General features: G+C 32.9%; 1 protein-coding gene across 1 annotated transcript in view; it reads right to left on the bottom strand.

Moving 5' to 3' along the window:
- ATRNL1 (attractin like 1) overlaps positions 1-19,702 on the bottom strand; it is a gene marked incomplete at both ends in the record, with an annotated part of 692,251 nt that overhangs the window by 532,460 nt on the left and 140,089 nt on the right. Inside the window, 5 exons of the mRNA XM_079717281.1 lie at positions 1,432-1,613; positions 5,468-5,600; positions 10,573-10,691; positions 11,726-11,934; positions 13,240-13,324. Coding sequence (XP_079573407.1) covers positions 1,432-1,613; positions 5,468-5,600; positions 10,573-10,691; positions 11,726-11,934; positions 13,240-13,324 — 728 coding nt within the window. The remainder of the gene's footprint in view (positions 1-1,431; positions 1,614-5,467; positions 5,601-10,572; positions 10,692-11,725; positions 11,935-13,239; positions 13,325-19,702) is intronic.

Raw genomic sequence — 19,702 nt, 5'->3', positions numbered from 1 at the left:
TTTAAATTAGATTTAGTAAATTATTTCTAAATCTCCTACAACTTAAGAGTTGATTATATTTTTTCTTTTTTTTAATTGACATATAATTGACATATAACATTATATTAGTTTCAGGTATACAAAATAATGATTCAATATTTGTATATATTGTGGAATGATCACCACATAAGTCTACTTAACATCTGTCACCATACACAGTTTTCTTGTGATGAGGATTTTTAAGATCCACTCTCTTAGCACCTTTCAAATACATAATACAGTATTATTACCTATAGTCACCATGCCATGAATTACAGCCCCATGGCTTGTTTATTTTATAACTGTAAGTCTATACCTTTTGAACCCCTTCACCCATTTTGCCCACCCTCCACCCTTGCCTCTGACAACTACCAATCTGTTCTTTGTATCTTTGAGCTTGTTTTTTTGTTTTTTCGTGTGTATGCTTGTTTCTTTGTTTTAAATTCAACACATAAGTGAGATCACAGGGTACTGAAATCTTGCCATTTGCGACAACACGGATGGCTCTTGAGGGCATTATGCTAAGTGAAATAAGTCAGACAGAGAAAGAAAATGATCTCACTTACATGTGGAACCTAAAAAAAAAATCCAAAAACAATATATATCACAATATTACAAATATCAAATCATTATGTTGTCTACCTGAAACAACATGTCAACTATACCTCAATTTTTAAAAATGTCCTCAAGACATTTCAAGTAAGAATCTAAATAAGATATTTCAAAACAATATTTAGTAAATTATTTCCAAATCTCCAACTTAATCTGTTCTTAAGAGTTGACTGTATTTTAACATCCCAAGAACAGAAAATACTGTGAATTCCTATTAAAAATTTCTTATAAAATGATATTTGACATTATTTCCAAGGAAATATTCCATTTTCTATGGACCAACTCTCTAGGAAATTGAAACTGTTCCCAAATGCTGTATGTTCCAAATCTCCCATGTACTTTAAAAATCGGTTTAAGTCCTGCTAACTATTTGTATATTATTTCAAGCAAATCTATACCTAGGAAAATAGCATAATTCAAAAACTTAACCCACAGAACACACACACAAAGATACATATATACAAATATAGCCGATGTGTTGGTCTAGTGTTCTAATTATAAGGGACATCCCAAAATTATTACACTTCAAAACAAATTCTTAAATTATATGCACAAGTTTTAAAGTATATTTAAAGTATATTTATTCATATGAGATGTCTTCTTGGTAAGATAATGCAATGGTTTACTGAGCAAACCATGAGATGAGTAATTTAGAAAACTTTATTACCAAAGAAATCAGCTCTACTTTTACTTTGACGATTTAGTAAAAATCATGTATTAAAAAACAAAAAGAATGAACCATTGCCAATGGTTACAGGATTATCAGCATATTTCCATAATAAAAACAAGTATAGTTGTTACCTGTTGAGTATACTTCTGTATTTCATCCAGTACAAATTCTACTTCTTTCGAGGTTGTTAATGAAGCAAGATTTCCACTAAGATTATAGCAATAAAGTTTTGCATTGTCATAGTTTTCTCTACTGGAATTAATTCTAAGACAAGCATCCCCAATATGATTCCATCCTTCTCCACAAAGATGAGCTAGTCAAAAAAAAAATTATACCTTATTTTTAGATTACCAAAAAGCATGTGTATTTTTCAATTATTTCAGAATTCTTAATACAACTTCGGTATTTGTTTAAATAATTTTAACAATAAAAATTTAAATATATCACTATAACATACTAAACTAAATTCGTCTAATAGTTTGATGAAGAATAAGAAGATCCTAATTTTTTCTTTAATTCTTAAACATAAGAAAAGCTATGGCTCTATAACATATGTTAAAATGTGTTGACTGTTAGGTTTTCTGTGTAAACCTAGTGTACTGGCATATGGTTTCTCAGCAAGTAAAATCACTACTGCACTTATGTCCCAAAGTGCAATTTATATAATACAAGATCACTTTAATAGAAAAATAACCAGCACATAACAAAAGCAATTTCAAAGTTATCCTACAAGTGTAGCTAATTGTCCTCTAAATCTAATTTCCATAGCCCAGGTGTACGATTTTGATATAAGCTGGGTTCTTTGATTCTTTAATTATAACTGTGGGGCGAGAAGTCTCATTTCATTTATGTATAGTAAAGAAGCTATAAGCTTTGCTTTCTAGTATTTATTTTTACACAGTCATTCAGGTCTTTCGAAAGTTTAAACATACCATTCAGTAACAGTGGTTTATCCTTAGGGTCCAAATTGAACTTAAAACAGTGTCTATTTTCTAAAACATGGATTTATAAATACAATATAAAGTTATGCTCTAGTGTGCATTAATTAACATTGTAGTGTTTTATTAACACAACGATCTATGAAGTTTCACTACATTTTAGTTTCCACATCACTAAATATATCAGTGCCTCTTGCCCTTTCAGCCTTGGATGCATTAATACAATCTTTATGGAATTATTATAAAGCAGCAATTCTCAAATATTTTCATCTCAAGACCCCTTTAACTCTTAAAAATTATTGAGAACTCCACATATTTTTTCCCTTATGCATTTTATATCTACTGGGTTTGACCATATTAAAAATAAAAACTGATCTTTTAAAAATATATTTATTCATTTTAAATTATAATTTAAATTTTTATTACAAACACACTTTTCCAGTTTCTGGGATGTCTTGTCCCTTTATGCCATTATAGGCTTGAAGAAGATGTACCATCAAATTTTCTCCTTAGGAACAGTTCAAAACAGGTTCCTGGCATCAAAAAATTAAGATGGGTTGATAAATGAATAGGGCATGGATAGGCAGAGAGATCAGGAATAAAGCAGAGCAAAATGTGCATCATGGAATCTAGGGTGAGGGTATTGGGTATCCTCTCTACAATTCTTTCAGTTTTTCTATATGTTTGAAATTTTTCATAATAAAATGCTGGGGAAAAATATAACAACTTAAAATAAATAGCATATTTAATTTTTTAATTATAGTCTGCAAAAAACAAAATAGTGAAAAGTGTGGCATTGTTTTATAAATATTTTTGCAAATCTCTTTAGTATTGGTTTAATATAACTGTATTCTCATATCTGCATCTACATTCAATCTATTGGAATCACATATTATGTAGCCTTTGGAAAACTATTTACATAGTAAACCTATAACAGAATGAGAATCACAAAAGCAAATAATATCTTAGTATTATTTACTAATAATAGTGCTCTGGTTCTTTAATAACTGCTGTCCTGTTAAACTAGGTAATGAAAATAACACAGGGTGCTTGGAACACAGTAACCCCTCAATAAACTGGAGTCATTTAATAAGACTGTTTCAAACACATCTGTTTTCATTTTCAGGCTACACATATAGCAATCTTCCTGGTCTTCTGAAATCTAAAGTACCAAATCACTTTAAGGAAAGAGTGAAAAAGTTTTTGTTAAATTTCAGCTATTTCTTTCCTTACTAAAACAAGGAAGGATTTACATTAGTTTTGCCTGTCTCTTTTTTTTATAAGATCAAAAATACCTGGTTGATACATCATACAAATGCAAACAGTGTATGGGCCTTTGAGGCTAAACTAAATTATAGCACTGAGCCAAATGTTTTGATGTTTTAGGCTTCTGTAGTATTGAGCATCAACTCAGCTTTAGAGTTAAAAGGATAGCAGTTAATTTTTTCAATGTTTAGTTAGACAAATTCAAATTGCCAATTTTATATGAGATCAGTGAGAAAAATGCAATTCACAAATTTTCATGGAAAAGTGCAACTACTATACAGACTGGGCCCTCCATTTAGAGCATTCACTTCCTTGAGACAAGCTGAATGGAAACCAAACTATATATATACCAAGCTGGTTCTTAGTAAATATGAACACAGAACAAGGTAAGTTAGTACATAATAAAATATTTTATTGTATTTATTATTCTCCAAAATAATAGCCTGGTCAAGTAGAACCCTTATACCAAACCAAAATATTTTCCCAAGCAATGAAGAGATGGGTACTACCAAATAAAACTTCACTATTATTTTTCCAAATTTCCACTGGTAATTGAATTCCCTTCTTATTGAGTAATATTCCTTTAAACATATATATTCCTTCAGTCAAATCTTATTTTAGTCTAGCATTTTCTTTGTCTTTTAAAGAGACTTTATAAGTATTTTTACTGATCTACATGTTATTTTTAGATTTTAACACTTCGAAATCATTACTTTCAAGTTTAGTGTCATATCACTAATGCTTCTCAAATCTGGCCTGCTGCATTAATATTCTCTAATTTACTCAAAGTGAACACACATGCATATATCACTATTTAAAAGCTTCAAAAGTCAGTACATAGAGAAAATTCCAAAACCTCAATGGTACTTCTAATGGCAATCTAATTTTTGTTTTCTTACATGAACTTATATAAGAAAGACTTAAATCCTGTGATGGACTTTTCCAACACTTTCTAGAACTACCTAGATTCAGAAAATTTTTCTATGAAAGAATTTTAAAAAAATCATGGTATAGAAACAGGCAAAAAACTGAACAGAGATAGAACTCCCAGTTACTAGTCCCCTCTGCCATTTACAAGTCATGCACTTTTAAGCAAGTCACATAACCAGTGTGTCTCAGCTTATCTGTATAATAAGAAAATGGAACTGGTTAAATATCTATACAAGTTTTCAATTTTCTGATTTTCTTTCATATTTGAAAGAAAGAGTACTTAGGGTCCACTAAGAGGAGTGTTAGCTATAAAAATTAAATTGAAATTCCTTTTTAAAATGAGTTTTGGGACTTCCCTGGTGGCACAGGTGTTAAGACCCCACACTTCCAATGCAGGGGGCCCAGGAACGAGATCCCATATGCATGCCGCAACTAAGAGTTCACATGCTACAACTAAGGAGCTGGCGAGCCACAACTAAGGAGCCTGCCTGCCACAATTAAGACCTGGCACAACCTAATAAATTAATTAATTGATTATTTTTTTAAAAATAAATAAAATGAGTTTTGCTCTAGTTTGCAGAACTTAGATTCTCATTAAATCATATAACAATTATTATAAATGTTTCAATTTATAATAAAAAAGCAGTCAGTAAAAAACAGTTCCTGAAATTTAAAAAATAAAGGGCACTTAAAAAAAATAAATCCAATATGCTAAAATTTTAACACTGCTAGATTTGGATAATAGTCTGAGTACTTTTTATTTTCTCTGTTTCTAAGACATAATTTTTTAATTGAACAGTATTCTGATCAAGTCAATAGCATAATAAATAAGAGAAACCTTGAACATCTTAAAAGAATTAGAAATGAACATACAAACTTTTCTTATAGAAACACTGCTATCATTACTCCAATATTATTGTTTATTTGCTACTGACTTAATTTTAGAAAATGGAATGTTCTTACTAAACGTTCTTTACTATAATGGCATTCATCTGTGGACTATAAAACTCATTTACCAAATTGAAATCTTTACCTGGTAAAGCCTGGCACTCTTGTTGTCTCTGATCCCACTGGCAATTCAAGTTTAGTGAACAGCTTTTACAGCTGGTAAGTTTGTTACAAATCTGCTCATTTCTCACATGACATTTCGTATAGTTTTTCACAGACTAGAAAATTAAAAGATAAAGCATGTTATTTTTCACCTTTGTACAGCAATGACCCTTAAATTTCAGTGTATATATAAGTCACCTGGTGAGCTTTACAATACAGAGTTCTAACACCAAATCCAGTTGTACTGAATTTCTCTTACTCATTTCTTTATTTGAACAAAGTTCTTCAAATTAGAATGTGTGCTTACTGGAAAAATGTGCAAATTACACAAGTTGAAACAGAAGCCGTGTAATGAAAACCTATTCTATTGAATCTGATAACAGGTTTCCAATTCAATAAATAAAGCCAATGCACAAAGTCATTTCTCTCAATGATCACATGAAAGACTTCTAGTCATAATAAAACTATCATACAGACCCCTGGGAATGAAGTAGAAATGACGAGTAGGAAAACTTAAAGAGATGTTTTATCAAAGTCCAATAAAATCTAAAAAGATAAATTATTTTCTCAATAACTCAAACTAATTTTACTTCCACAGACATTAAATAATGGTTTTGGTTAACTGATGTTTCTCCTGTATGTATCTGTCACATTTCCGTAATGGAGGTTGAAAAGAACCTGCAAAAGTTACATTTTGATCAGTCCTATTATACAACTATCATATTTCAACTAATTCCAGCTCTAAGAGGTTAAAGGTTAAAAAAGAAAAAAAAAGCAACATAGAAACTGGTGTGAGTTCCCTGCATATACCAAGGTTCAATATTTCACATAATATTTTTAGCATCTATGATAATGAAAATCAAATTCTAAAATTTTGGGCTCAACTCTTCCTGTTACTTTTTTTTGAGAAAAAAAACAAAAAGGAAAAAAACACATGCTGCACCCTGAGGCCCCTTTTATTTCAGTAGGCAGACATACTTACCTCAGGCTTTCTCATGTAAGGGTGTTAAATAGTTCTTTTCAACCAAAAAACTTAACAGTTAAAATTTGCTTATAACTCGCCCATATATAAAAATGGTTGAAGCAATTTTTATCCTCTTAGATATATACTTTAAAATGTCACCCATCAAATATTTATTTACAAACTACTATACTTTCCAACATAAAATACATTGCGGTCACCTCCATTTCAAAGATGTTAATTTCTTTAGAGCAAACTGCATATACTATAAGATTAAAAGTACATAGATAGGGGCTTCCCTGGTGGCGCAGTGGTTGAGAGTCCGCCTGCTGATGCAGGGGACACGGGTTTGTGCCCCGGTCCGGGAAGATCCCACATGCCGCGGAGCGGCTGGGCCCGTGAGCCATGGCCGCTGAGCCTGCGCATCCGGAGCCTGTGCTCCGCAACGGGTGAGGCCACAACAGTGAGAGGCCCGTGTACAGCAAAAAAAAAAATTAAAAAAAAAAAATACTAATGTTTATCTTACTCATCCTAAAAAAATCGCAGAAGATATATTTTTTTAAAGCCCAAATTACATTGCAACTCTTATTCAACCATCACGTTTTCATTAAGAACATATAAATTTTCTTAATGTTGTTTTTATGATTCATAGCTTTTTGTTCTCATATAGCATATAAATCTTAGTATTATTCTATACAATTATTATAGTTCCAAACATTAGTCAACTAACTGAAAATAAATTTACTTGAATCATCTGATAAATAAAATAACCTATAAAAAAGACAAGAGAATGGCTAAACAACATGTTAGAATAAGAGAAAGAATAACAGCTTAATGCCAGTCTTTAGAATAACAATGGTAACATCAGAGTCACCATCTAAATAACTCAACTGCTCTTCATTAAGAACAGTATAATCAGGATTTCCCTGGTGGCGCAGTGGTTAAGAATCCGCCTGCCAATGCAGGGGACACAGGTTCAAGCCTTGGCCCAGGAAGATCCCACGTGCCACGGAGCAACTAAGCCCGTGCACCACAACTACCGAGCCTGCGCTCTTAGCCCGAGCCACAACTAATAAGCCTGCATGCCACATCTACTGAAGCCCGTGCACCCAGAGCCCATGCTCTGCAACGAGAAGCCACTGCACTGAAAAGCACACACAGCGCAACAAAGAGTAGCCACTGCTCGCCGCAACTAGAGAAAGCCCGCGCACAGCAACAAAGACCCACTGCAGCCAAAAATAAATTTATTTTTAAAAAAAAGAACAGTATAATCATTTATTGATACTGAAACAGTACAAAAGATGAAATTATATTTCAGTCACACACAGGGCCAATTTATTCAATGATGGAAGAAAGCTGACTGTTACTTTGAAACATGGCTGGCATTTTTTGGCCTAATGAACCAGATGCACATTAGTAAACAGACTATGAAGCATAACCATTACTCTACTCATCTTCATCCTAATATATTTAGATGTAAATTTAAAATGAAAATCTGTAAGAAGTAAGGTTATTGGAGCTATTAGAGCACAAAATATGCAACTTGCAGTAAATATGACTAAATAATGAAATAGAATCTCAGTGGACCTCATTTACACTAAAATCTCATAGACCTTTCTGTATCCATTAGCATTTGGTTTAGCTTAATCATCAGACATTCTGATAAAACCGTCCAAAAGACAACGTTACATCAAAGTCTAAGTTACAAGTGAGTACCATCTGCTCACTTATACTATCTCACCCAGTACTTTCCTTGTTAACACATCATTATCAAAAATAAACTCTAAAGCAAAAGGTCACTTTTAAAAATGAACACTTGATAACAATTTGCATAATACAAATTTTGAGATATGTGTATTTTCATATAGTGTAAATGTCTAAACACAAATTAACTCAGTTACCGAACAAATTTTTTTTTTTTTTTTTTTTTTTTTTTTTATGACTTCTGCTTTAATGTGCTAAACCCCAGTCACCAATGCAGGCCTCTCACTGTTGTGGCCTCTCCCGTTGCGGAGCACAGGCTCCGGACACGCAGGCTCAGCGGCCATGGCTCACAGGCCCAGCCGCTCCGCGGCATGTGGGATCTTCCCGGACCGGGGCACGAACCCGTGTCCCCTGCATTGGCAGGCGGACTCTCAACCACTGAGCCACCAGGGAAGCCCCCCGAACAAATTTTTAAGTAAAACCTGCTTGCAATTTTTATCTAATAACATTCTCCATTTTAGTCCCTTATTCCTATATTTTATTTTACTTAGCTCCTACTTCCACATTATTCACTAATATAACTCCCATTAGATGAATATTATGCAAGTATAAAAAAGTAATTCAAATTTTCAAAGTGAGTCATGTCATATTAACATTAAAACTCAAATAAAATTGAAGTATCTATTATCATTACAGCAATTCATATCACTGAAAAGTATACACCAACACAATATCATATCACTGAAAAGCATACACCAACACAATATGTATGAAAACAAAAGGGTTCAATCTGATTAGTGAATAATTCAATATTTTCCTTCATTTTAAGTTTTAAATATTATTTTAGAATAGAATCATACAACTAAGTATTTTGAAATATGACTGGTTACTAAAGAAAAATTTTAGATGATACAATAAAAACTTTTTACTTAGTTTTCAAATTCCCTTTTCTTTACCTTTTACTTCTGCCTGGTATCTTGAAAAACAAGTGGACAGTTTTCTTGATTAATAAAAATTCAGAAAAAGAAAACATAATATGTATTTAGGTGAAAATCTGTATGCACACTATTTAGTTATTTAAGCTATACTCCAATAAGAGAATCTTTAACCCTGCTAAACATAATTGTTAATACTTTAAAATTTTTTTCCTTCAACTTGTTGACATCCTCTAAAAAATACGGGACATTTTGATGCTACCCACTTAAAAGGTTAATTTTTGCTGCTCTTAATCCATTTTAATCTATCATCAATACTAATTTTATAATTTTTTCAATACTCTTATCTATAATAGGGTTCTCAACCTCATCACTAGTGAAATTTTGAGCCAGATAATTATTTCTTGTGGGAGGGCTGTTCATTCATTGTAGGATGTTTAGCAGCATCCCTAGCTTTCTCCATAGTAGATGCCAGTAGCAGCCCCACAGTTGTGACAACCCCAAAAATACGCATTGCCAAATGTCCCTCCAGGGGACAATATTGCCTCAGAGAACCAAAGATCTAAAGACAGATAAAAGGAAAACTACCACTGTCAATACTTCAGATTAAACTTGCACACAAAGTGTATAAACAAAACCTAAACCACACCACTATTAATTCATGTCTGACAAGAATCTCACAGAAATGACTTACTTATATAATCCTTATATAATCCTATTTTCATCAGCACAGAAGACAATGTTTATAGCTACAGTCTTTTTTTGTTTTTGTTTTTTTTTGCGGCACGCGGGCCTCTCACCGTTGTGGCCTCTCCTGTTGCGGAGCACAGGCTCCAGACGCGCAGGCTCATTGGCCATGGCTCATGGGCCCAGCCGCTCCGCGGCATGTGGGATCTTCCCGGACGGGGGCACGAACCCGTGTCCCCTGCATTGGCAGGCGGACTCTCAACCACTGTGCCACCAGGGAAGCCCTACAGTCTTTTCTTAAAAATAATTTTTGAAAGGATTTTCCCAACCTTATTTATGAAAAGAAGTAAAAGTTTCCAGATTCAAAATGGAATCTAGACTGACAAATATGAGCAAGAAACTACAGGCTGAATTTACAACATACCAAGAAGTAGGTGATTTCCTACATATTTTCTAAATGTCTTTTTTTTTTTTTGAAGTATAGTTGGTTTACCATATTGAATTAGCTTCAGGTGTACAACATAGTGATTCAACATTTTTAAAGATTATATACTCCATTTAACATTATTACAAAACAATGGCTATAACTCCCTGTACTGGACAATATATCCTTGTTGCTTACCAATTTTATACCTAGTAGTTTGTATCTCTTAATCTCATACCCCTATTTTGCCCTTCCCCCTTCCCTATTCTAAATATCTTGATAAGGAAAGTGCTATTTTGTACAGTGGTACTAAATGGTAAGCTAATGATTATGAAGTAGCATGTTAGCTACAACATCATTTACCCATAAATACTAACCATACTGCAGTTACTGTTTGATGAAATGCATTTCTTGTCATCGCACCACTGGCACCCATTTGTATTGGCAGTACAGCTGGCACAATCTGCATATCTGTAACATCTGTCATCAGAAGTAGCTGTGATACAAATTGGAGAACACATCAGGATGAAAAAGAAAATGTCACACGTCTTAATTCACATATTTTTAACATCTGTTAAGAATCACTAAGACATTTTTAAACCATAAATATAACCATCAATATCAAAATAAATTCTTCAATATGAACTCAATTTTGTAATTTAATTAGATTTAAAGGGATTTAGATACCTCCTAGACTCATCTTTATTCAGTCTACCAGGATCCTACAGCCATTTAAAATTTACACACTAAAATTAATTAATTAATTAATTAATTAAAATTTACACATTATGGAGGGAGAAAAAGATTTAGAGGTATTTTACTAAACAAAATGTATTACTATGTATCTAAAAGAAACATTGTAACAAATACTCATTGCTTATTATTCTTCATAAAGATATTTAGAGACATGACTTATCATAGATCAGCAAAACTTGATTTGTTAATTGTAGCACCAAAAATGTATAAGAGCCCCACTCATTTAAAGAAAATTGAACGATTTTTATCCAAATCATTCCTCATAAATATTTACTAGTAATTATTCATAAGTTTGATTTATTTATTCAATATTTTATAAGAAATATTAAATTATAAGCAAACTTATCAAAATTCTAGAAAATTTTTAACTTTATGGTCTGCCTTGGCAATAATTCAGAAAGAAAAAACTACCAAATGCAGAATAAATTACTTCATTTTATTTCTTTGATGCATACAGCATATCTTAGAAAGGGTGTATTTGAAAGCACTTTTTACTTATATATGAAAATAATTCATATATATGGCCATGTTACATATACAAATTGATATATAAATATTACATACATAATTCAAAAAAGAAAACTAAAAATAGCTAATAAAGATATTAAATTACTAATCACTGCTAAATTCAAACATCAGAATTCCTAATTAGAGGATTATGAGTTTTTAATTTCTGAAAGCTACTAAGGTAATTCTTACAAGCAGAATACATTTCCATTTCTAGCCAAATAGAGAAGCTTTGTTCCAAATATAAGAAAGAAAAAGAATTTTTACCTGTTTTCAGAGGGCACTTTGCTCTAAGAATATTATTAGTATTCCCAGACTCCCAAGATTCACAGTGATTTTTATTCCAAATACATTTTATCCCTGGACCAGCATTTTTACAAAGTTCTTCATCTCTGAAAGCCTTGCAATTTGGAGGCTTGTATACAAGTATATCATTAAGGAGTACACTAGAAAATCCTCCAAATATATACATGGACCTATTAGAGACAAAATAAGAATCTTAAAGAAACAATATTAAGAAAAGCCTCTGTCTAATGTGTTAGTTTTAAAAATAAATTTAAATACACATTTTACATTATCTTATCTAGTTAGGAAACAATTTTTTAGAAATATATAGTAGTTGTATATACTATAATAAGATACACTTTAGACAATAAGATACACTTTCGAATTGCTATACAGAATTATAATTTTTGAATACAAAGAATTTAGAAATTAGATATAGAGTTCTTCATATAGTGTTTTACTATCCTCTTATAAAATAAAAAGACCAAGAGTAAAATTATCAAAAAGATTTTCAAAGTTTCAATTTGAAAAGCCCAGATGATTACTGAATTAATTAATACTACCAATGCCAAAAAATTTGACATGCCCTCAAAACAGCCTAATTTTTGTTTCTAAAAATATTATTAACACAATAAATGGAAAAGATCAGAAAATGCTTCAAGAATATCTTTTATTATTTAAAAAAAGTAAAATAAAAATCAACCAAATGCAGTTTTCAACAGAGAAACCTAGAGGTTTTATGTTTACACTCTGAATTTCATTTATTTCAGTTTCAAAAGCTAACTGGTATCAGTTACACAGCTTCATTGTGATTAAGTTCTGACTACTTTTAGTATTATATTGGAGAATTTTTGCATCATTAGAATAAGGTAGTAATAAAATGAACTTATGAAAAATGTCATCATGAATTACAAATTTTAAGCTAATGAATGATCTAGCATATTGTTTACTGTCACAAATCCACAGTAATGAACTTTTGTTATAGAAATAGCAAAATCATAATAACTTAAAGGATGAAGGTAACTTAATGATCATCCAGTCCAAATTCCCAGTGGATATAACAGTCTTAAAGGCCAGAGAGGTTAAGAGACTTGTCAAAAGTCACACATTCAGTTATGACAGAACCAGAATGAGAATCTAATTCTTCTCACTTCCCTTGCTCTCCTCAAAAGAAATATGTGGCTAGCCTTTCTATCACTTCAGACTGATCTTTTTTAAGGAAGTCATTCATGATCTGATCTTTGGAAAAAGGAAAGAAGGTAGGATGACTTTTTAAAAGAGTATCTGAAGTTCTATCTCAGTACCTTTCCTTTGATACTCCCCGGCCCCTTAAATAAATTTAAACAAAAAGAAATGAAGGATATGGTTCATGAAGCAAAATTCATTCCGTGGTATTAGAGAGATATATAAAATCCAATCCATTAAGTACAAACAACAAATTTTTAAAGAATAACAAAATATGTGGGTAGTATGACTGATAAATGTGCTTCTTTTACCCATTAATGACAACTGCAGAGTGTCCAAATCTGTTGACATCTCTATGAAGGTTTGGTTTCGGTAATATTTTCCATTCATCACAAGCTAGGAAAATGAAAACAGCAAAACAAAAAATGAAATAAAAGAACTATTTAATACAAATACTATAAAATAATCATTGGCCAAATAAAGATATAATACTTAAAACTAGGAAGCCTTTCATTAATTTTCCATGACCTACAATTTAGTATCATTACTCAACTAACATTATTCCTTAAATAAAAATAACTTCTGCCTGAAATTCTCAGAAATAATTTTACATGTATGAGAATAAAGGAAATCAAAGGAAAAAAATTAGATGAACTTTACATTGGAGGATAATTTCAATGACATATTTTATTAAATAAACCAAGAATCATATAGTAAAATTCATGAATCTCAATATTGGGCAAGCCCATCAAAAAGTTAAATCACTAAATCAAATTTTACATGCATGCATGCAAAATTAAATGGAATATATAATACTCAATGAAAGAATGCCTAAAAATGGAATCATCAAAATAAAATATTTAAATCAGTTTAATGATTCAATATTTCAAAGGAATAGTTTTCATTTTATGTAAAAGAGAAGAGCTTTAGTTGCAAAAAATAGAAAAAAATGAAAAAAAAAACCTAAATAATTCATGAGCTACGTAAAGACTATGGAAAGAAAAATGATTAAAGAAAACTGTTTATCATTTAAATATAGCCTCAGAATCGACACATATATTAATAGAGATTTTGAGATGCCAAATAATTCAGTATTCAGTGACTAGAAACATTCTCAGAACAGTGTTTTAGATTTTATCCTCTTAGACATGGCATATCTAAAAGCAGGCCTTGGTATTTAATACAAGCACATAGATGTAACAAGGTTTAAAACAAATTTATTTCATTTTTTGGTAACTTAGAAGCCCTTTGAAACAAGAAAATAATCTCAAATACAATTAGTTGTAATGAATTACTTGTTTTCTTATATAAGCAATCATGTCTATTACACTAGAAATGAAATAACAAATCTGGCTTTAATTCAATATTATTACTAGTAAAGATCAAAGGAATCACAAAAACAAAAACCATAGTTTAGAACATTAAACTGGAAGACTGAGAGCAATAAAATATATCTTGAATTATATCTCCCACAGTGTATTCTGAGGTTCACAAATCTGCCCCAAAAGGGGTATTCCTTAGTTGATATAATCTCTCTCTATAGTTCACAACGTACATGAACCTATTAAATACTCTCAAAAGAGACAGTACAAAAGCACAGAAGCCTAACTTTACTAAACCCAGTGTTTTCCCAATGTTTTATCCATAGAAGCACTTTTCACATGACACCTATTAACATTCCCAGGAGCCAAGGCTCTGAAGATCACATTTTGAGAACTACTATTATAAAGGCCTACACATAATATTCATAGTCTACCAATTTTATGCGTTAGAGTTCACTTAAGAAATGTACATTTCTTAAGTGTACATTTATATGCATGCAGTAATATAAAACTTCCAAAGTGCTTTCATCTATATAACTTAAAATAGTCTGTATAAGAATCCAGTGAGGTTGATTGAGCAGGTATCACCATATGCCAGAAATGAAAAATGAGACCTAAGAGAAGTTAAGCAATGTCCTTAAGGTCCATTAGATTACCTTTGTTTTTCTATAAATTATGTTTATGAATGCCTGATGTTATAAAAGTATATTGAATGGATTCTGAAAGATAATTCCCATTTGGAGAGAAGGGGTGACCTGTAAAAGGCACAGACTTTGACAAAGAAAGAGATGAAAACGTTAGAGATAGATAATGAGTTAGGGCAGACAGATTATAATCATTCCACCAAAACCCAACACACACACACACACACACACACACACACCACATGGCCACTGATTCATAAATTGTGTGTTGAATACAGTATTCCAACAACAGAATTAGAAACCTGAATGTGCGTCAAAGAAATGAAACAGAAAACAGTCAGATCAAAGAGCAGGACTTCCAGAAATTAGGACTTCCAGAAACCAGTTTATTATAAAACTCTCCAAAGAAGGATCATCTTCAAGGTCATCTTTGGGACATCTGGAATCCAGAAAATAAAGTGACCCAACAATCTGAGCCTATCCAGGACTAAAGAATAAGTAATTTGGCCTAGCATCCGAAACAAATCAGCAGAAGGAGGGAAGAAAAGCAGATTTCCAAAATGAGAACCAGGGAAAATGCTCAGAAAACCCATCTAAGAAGTGAGTCAGGAAAAAGAGCTGAGAGAATAAAGGCCAGCAATTACTAAAAATTAGGCCTTTTGAAGATTTCCTGTAACTCTATACTCTCTTTAGGGAAAAAGAAAATTTTTTAAGCACACAGAATAGTCTAAAGAATGGTATTATAAACACCTATATACCACTACCCAGATCTGTCAAACCCAATATTTTACCACGTTTACTGTAGATTGTCTAAAGAAAGAAAATATTACAGATATGATCGAGGCTCCCTGTGTACTCCCTCTCAAATTCAACTGCTTTATGTCTTCTGTCTTTGGACACAACCACTATCCTATATTGGTTTATCAATGTTCCCATATTTATGATCTATACAGAGTATTTTTGTAGGTTAAAAAACAATATAAATGGTATCAAACTATGGATTCTTCTCCACCTTGCTTATTTTGTTCAACCTATTGTTTTTTGGTTTTTTAACCATTTTTAAGTGAACAGTTCAGTGACACTAAGTACATTCGCATTGTTGTGCACCATCATCACCATCCATCTCCAGGGTTTTCTTCATCTTGCAAAACTAAAACTCTGTACCCATTAAATGATAATTACCCATTCCCTTCTCTCCCCAGCCCATGGTAACCACTATCCTACTTTTTTGTCTATAAATTTGACTATTCTAAGCACCTCAAATGAATGAATTCATACAGTATTTGTCCTTTTGTGACTGGCTTATTTCCCTAAGCATGTATTCAAAGTTCTTCTGTGCTGTAGCATGTGTCAGAATTTCCTTCCTTTTTAAACCCTGAATAATTTCCATTGTATGTATGTATGACATTTTCTTGATCCATTCATCCATATATGGATATGTAGGTTGTTGCCAGATTTTGGCTGCTGTGAATAATGCTGCTAGGAACATGGGTGTAGATATCTGTTCCTGCCCCTGATTTCAATTCTCTTGTGTGTATACCCAGAAGTAGAATTGCTGGACCATACGGTAATTATGTTTAACTTTTTGAGGAACCTCTGTACTCTGTCCTATAGTGGCCACACCATTTTACATTCCCCCTAGCAGTGCACAAGGGTTCCAATTTCTCCACATCCTCGTCAACACTTGTTATTTTCTATTTCTTGATAATAGCCATCCTAATGGGTGTGAAGTGGTATCTCACTGTGGTTTTGATTTGCAATTCCCTAATGATTAGTGATGTTGGGCGTCTTTTTATGTCCTTATTGGGATATTTGTATATCTTCTTTGGAGAACTATATCTTCATCAAAAAGCCTGTATATTAACTTGGTCAAATTTATTGTTTTCCACCATAATTCAAAAATAGACATGTACCACAATGTTCGTTGCAGCACTATTTACAATAGCCTGGACGTGGAACCAACCTAAATGCCTGACAGATGAATGGATAAAGAAGATGTGGCACATATATACAATGGAATATTACTCAGCCATAAAAAGGAATGAAACTGAGTTATTTGTAGTGAGGTGGATGGACCTAGAGTCTGTCACACAGAGTGAAGTAAGTCAGAAAGAGAAAAGCAAATACCGTACACTGACGCATATATACAGAATCTAAAAAAAAAAAAAAAATGGTACTGATGAACCTAGTTGCAGGGCAGGAATAAAGAGGTAGACACAGAAAATGGACTTGAGGACATAGGGTGGAAGGGCAAAGCTGGGACAAAGTGAGAGCAGCATCTACATATATACACTACCAAATGTAAAATAGTTGGCTGCTGGGAAGCAGCATCATAGCACAGGGAAATCGGCTTGGTGCTTTGCAATGACCTAGAGGGGTGGGATAGGGAGGGTGGGAGGGAAGCTCAAGAGGGACAGGCGGGGCTTCCCTGGTGGCGCAGTGGTTGAGAGTCCGCCTGCCGATGCAGGGGACATGGGTTCGTGCCCCAGTCAGGGAAGATTCCACATGCCGTGGAGCGGCTGGGCCCGTGAGCCATGGCCGCTGGGCCTGCGCATCCGGGACCTGTGCTCCACAATGGGAGAGGCCACAACAGTGAGAGGCCCGCGTACCGCAAAAAAAAAAAAAAGAGGGACAGGATACGGGGACATGTGTATGCACATGGCTGATTCGCTGTGCTGTGCAACAGAAACTAACATAGTATTGTGAAGCAATTATACTCCAATAAAGATCTATTTAAAAAAATGTATTGTATTCCTTGTGATTTGTGCTTTTTATTCTTAACTCAAGATTGTAAAGAAAATCTCTAATTTTCTTCAAAGGATGTACAGTTTGGCTCTTACTATTCTGATCTTCAATCCAGTTGGAAGTTATTTTTGCATTTGTTGCATGGATCTAACTTAATTTTCCCCATATACAATATTTCCCAGATATTTCTCAGTATATTTTCATATACCAATTGCCCAGAACCATTTTTTGAGCATTTATCCCTGACCCACTAATTTGTGTCTCATTTGACTTCTGTACTGCTGTGGTTTGTTTTTATTCCACTTGTTTTTAACTAAAGATATATATGTGCAAAGTTTAAAAGCAAATAATTCCACAAGGTTCATCACAGAAAAGCCTCCTCCTCCCTATCTATGGGCTATGGAAGCCCGAAATTGAAAAGCACATAGTTGCTTCTAATAGTTAAAAAACATTTTTAATTACTATTATAATATTATATAAAATTAACTGAAGAATTCATCAAACCTTTTATAGTCTTTTTAAATGGGTAAAGATTCCTAAAGTGGCGGCCATGACCTTTACCTAATAAAAATAACATGCTAATTGCTTATCAGTGCTATATAATATTTAACTCTCAAAACAACTCTGAGGAGTAAATATTTTTGTCACCATGTTTTAAATAAGGAAAAGAGTCTTTAGAAGTTAGGCAACTTCCTTAAAGTCATTAAATAGTAAAGTCAAATCAAAACCAGATCTCCTTAACTTCTTTATGTTATACTGCCTCACCACACCATCAAAATATCCTTTTTGATATAAACATTAACTTCTTGAAAATAAAAACACAATAATACAGTTTTTTTTAAAGTACACAAGTCCCTGCAGAAGAAAAGCATTACAGTACAGTAATAAAAAAAAATTATACAGAAGAGCAATTAACTCAGACAAATAATAATACAACCTAATTCTACTTCAAGAAGTTCTTTGCCTTTTAATATATGTGGTCGTAGGAGGTGAAGCCTTTATTACTATCTCCAGGACATAACCTTCAACTATACTAAACGTTCAAAAATAATTACACACAATATTTGTGGTAGACTTTGCTGCCGCTCAACAAATATTCCAGTTGTCATCCTTAAGGCCTAGGCAAAATGATATTCCCACACTCCTTAGAAGTTGGATGTGACAATATGACTTGTTTTAGTCAAGGAAATGCAAGCTAAAGTGATAACTGTATTTCTGGATAGAACCATTTAATTACCAATGAAAGAAAATGCAATTTAGCCTTGGTCCCTAAGTGATTAACAGTAAGCAAATCTGCCCTCCCCACCAACACTAGACATGTATCATGGGTGAAAAATAACCTTTTATTGGTGTTAAGAATAAGACCCTGACACATGGGATGGGAACATCGGAGTTGATGCCCTGAAAATTTCCCCCAATTTTGCATTCCCAAATTTTCCTGAATCTTCTGAGACTGCAGAAGTGGTCTACCCTACTCTACTGAGAGACAGTATTCTACCCTTGCTCTGAACCCAGTGCAGCAGCTTCCCTCCAGTAACACCTGTACCCTAGTTCAGAATCTGCTCACACCTCCCCTATTGGGCATTGGGTCTATAACTTGGCTCAGCATAACTCAGCCTGTTATATTCTGGGACTGCTAAGAAAAGAAAGGGACTACATCTCAAAGGATCTGTAAGACCTAGATAGCACATACTGGCAGAAGTTGGGGGGAATACACATTGGTTCTGGATTCTGAAGGGAGTTTGATCAAAAGCATCAGAACTTTACATTGGATTAGGAAAAAATTATTTATTTATTTAAAAGCACTCTCCAAGATGCAGGATTTAGGATTTATCCCCTTATAAGAACCCTGGGAGATGGTGTGAACTCACTGTTAAGATGACTCCTATACACAGCAAAGGAAACCATCAACAAAATGAAAAAGTAACCTACTACTGAATGGGAGAAATTTGTAAATCATATATCTGATATGGGGTTAATATCCAAAATATATAAAGAAATCACACAACTCAATAGCAAAAATACCCAAACAACGTGATTAAAAAACAGGTAGAGGACAGAAC

The sequence above is a fragment of the Hyperoodon ampullatus genome (assembly GCF_949752795.1).
Source record: "Hyperoodon ampullatus genome assembly, chromosome: 1".
Classification (NCBI taxonomy): Eukaryota; Metazoa; Chordata; class Mammalia; order Artiodactyla; family Ziphiidae; genus Hyperoodon; species Hyperoodon ampullatus.
Note: the sequence above shows the minus strand (reverse complement) of the source record. Positions and strands in the feature narration are given on the sequence as shown.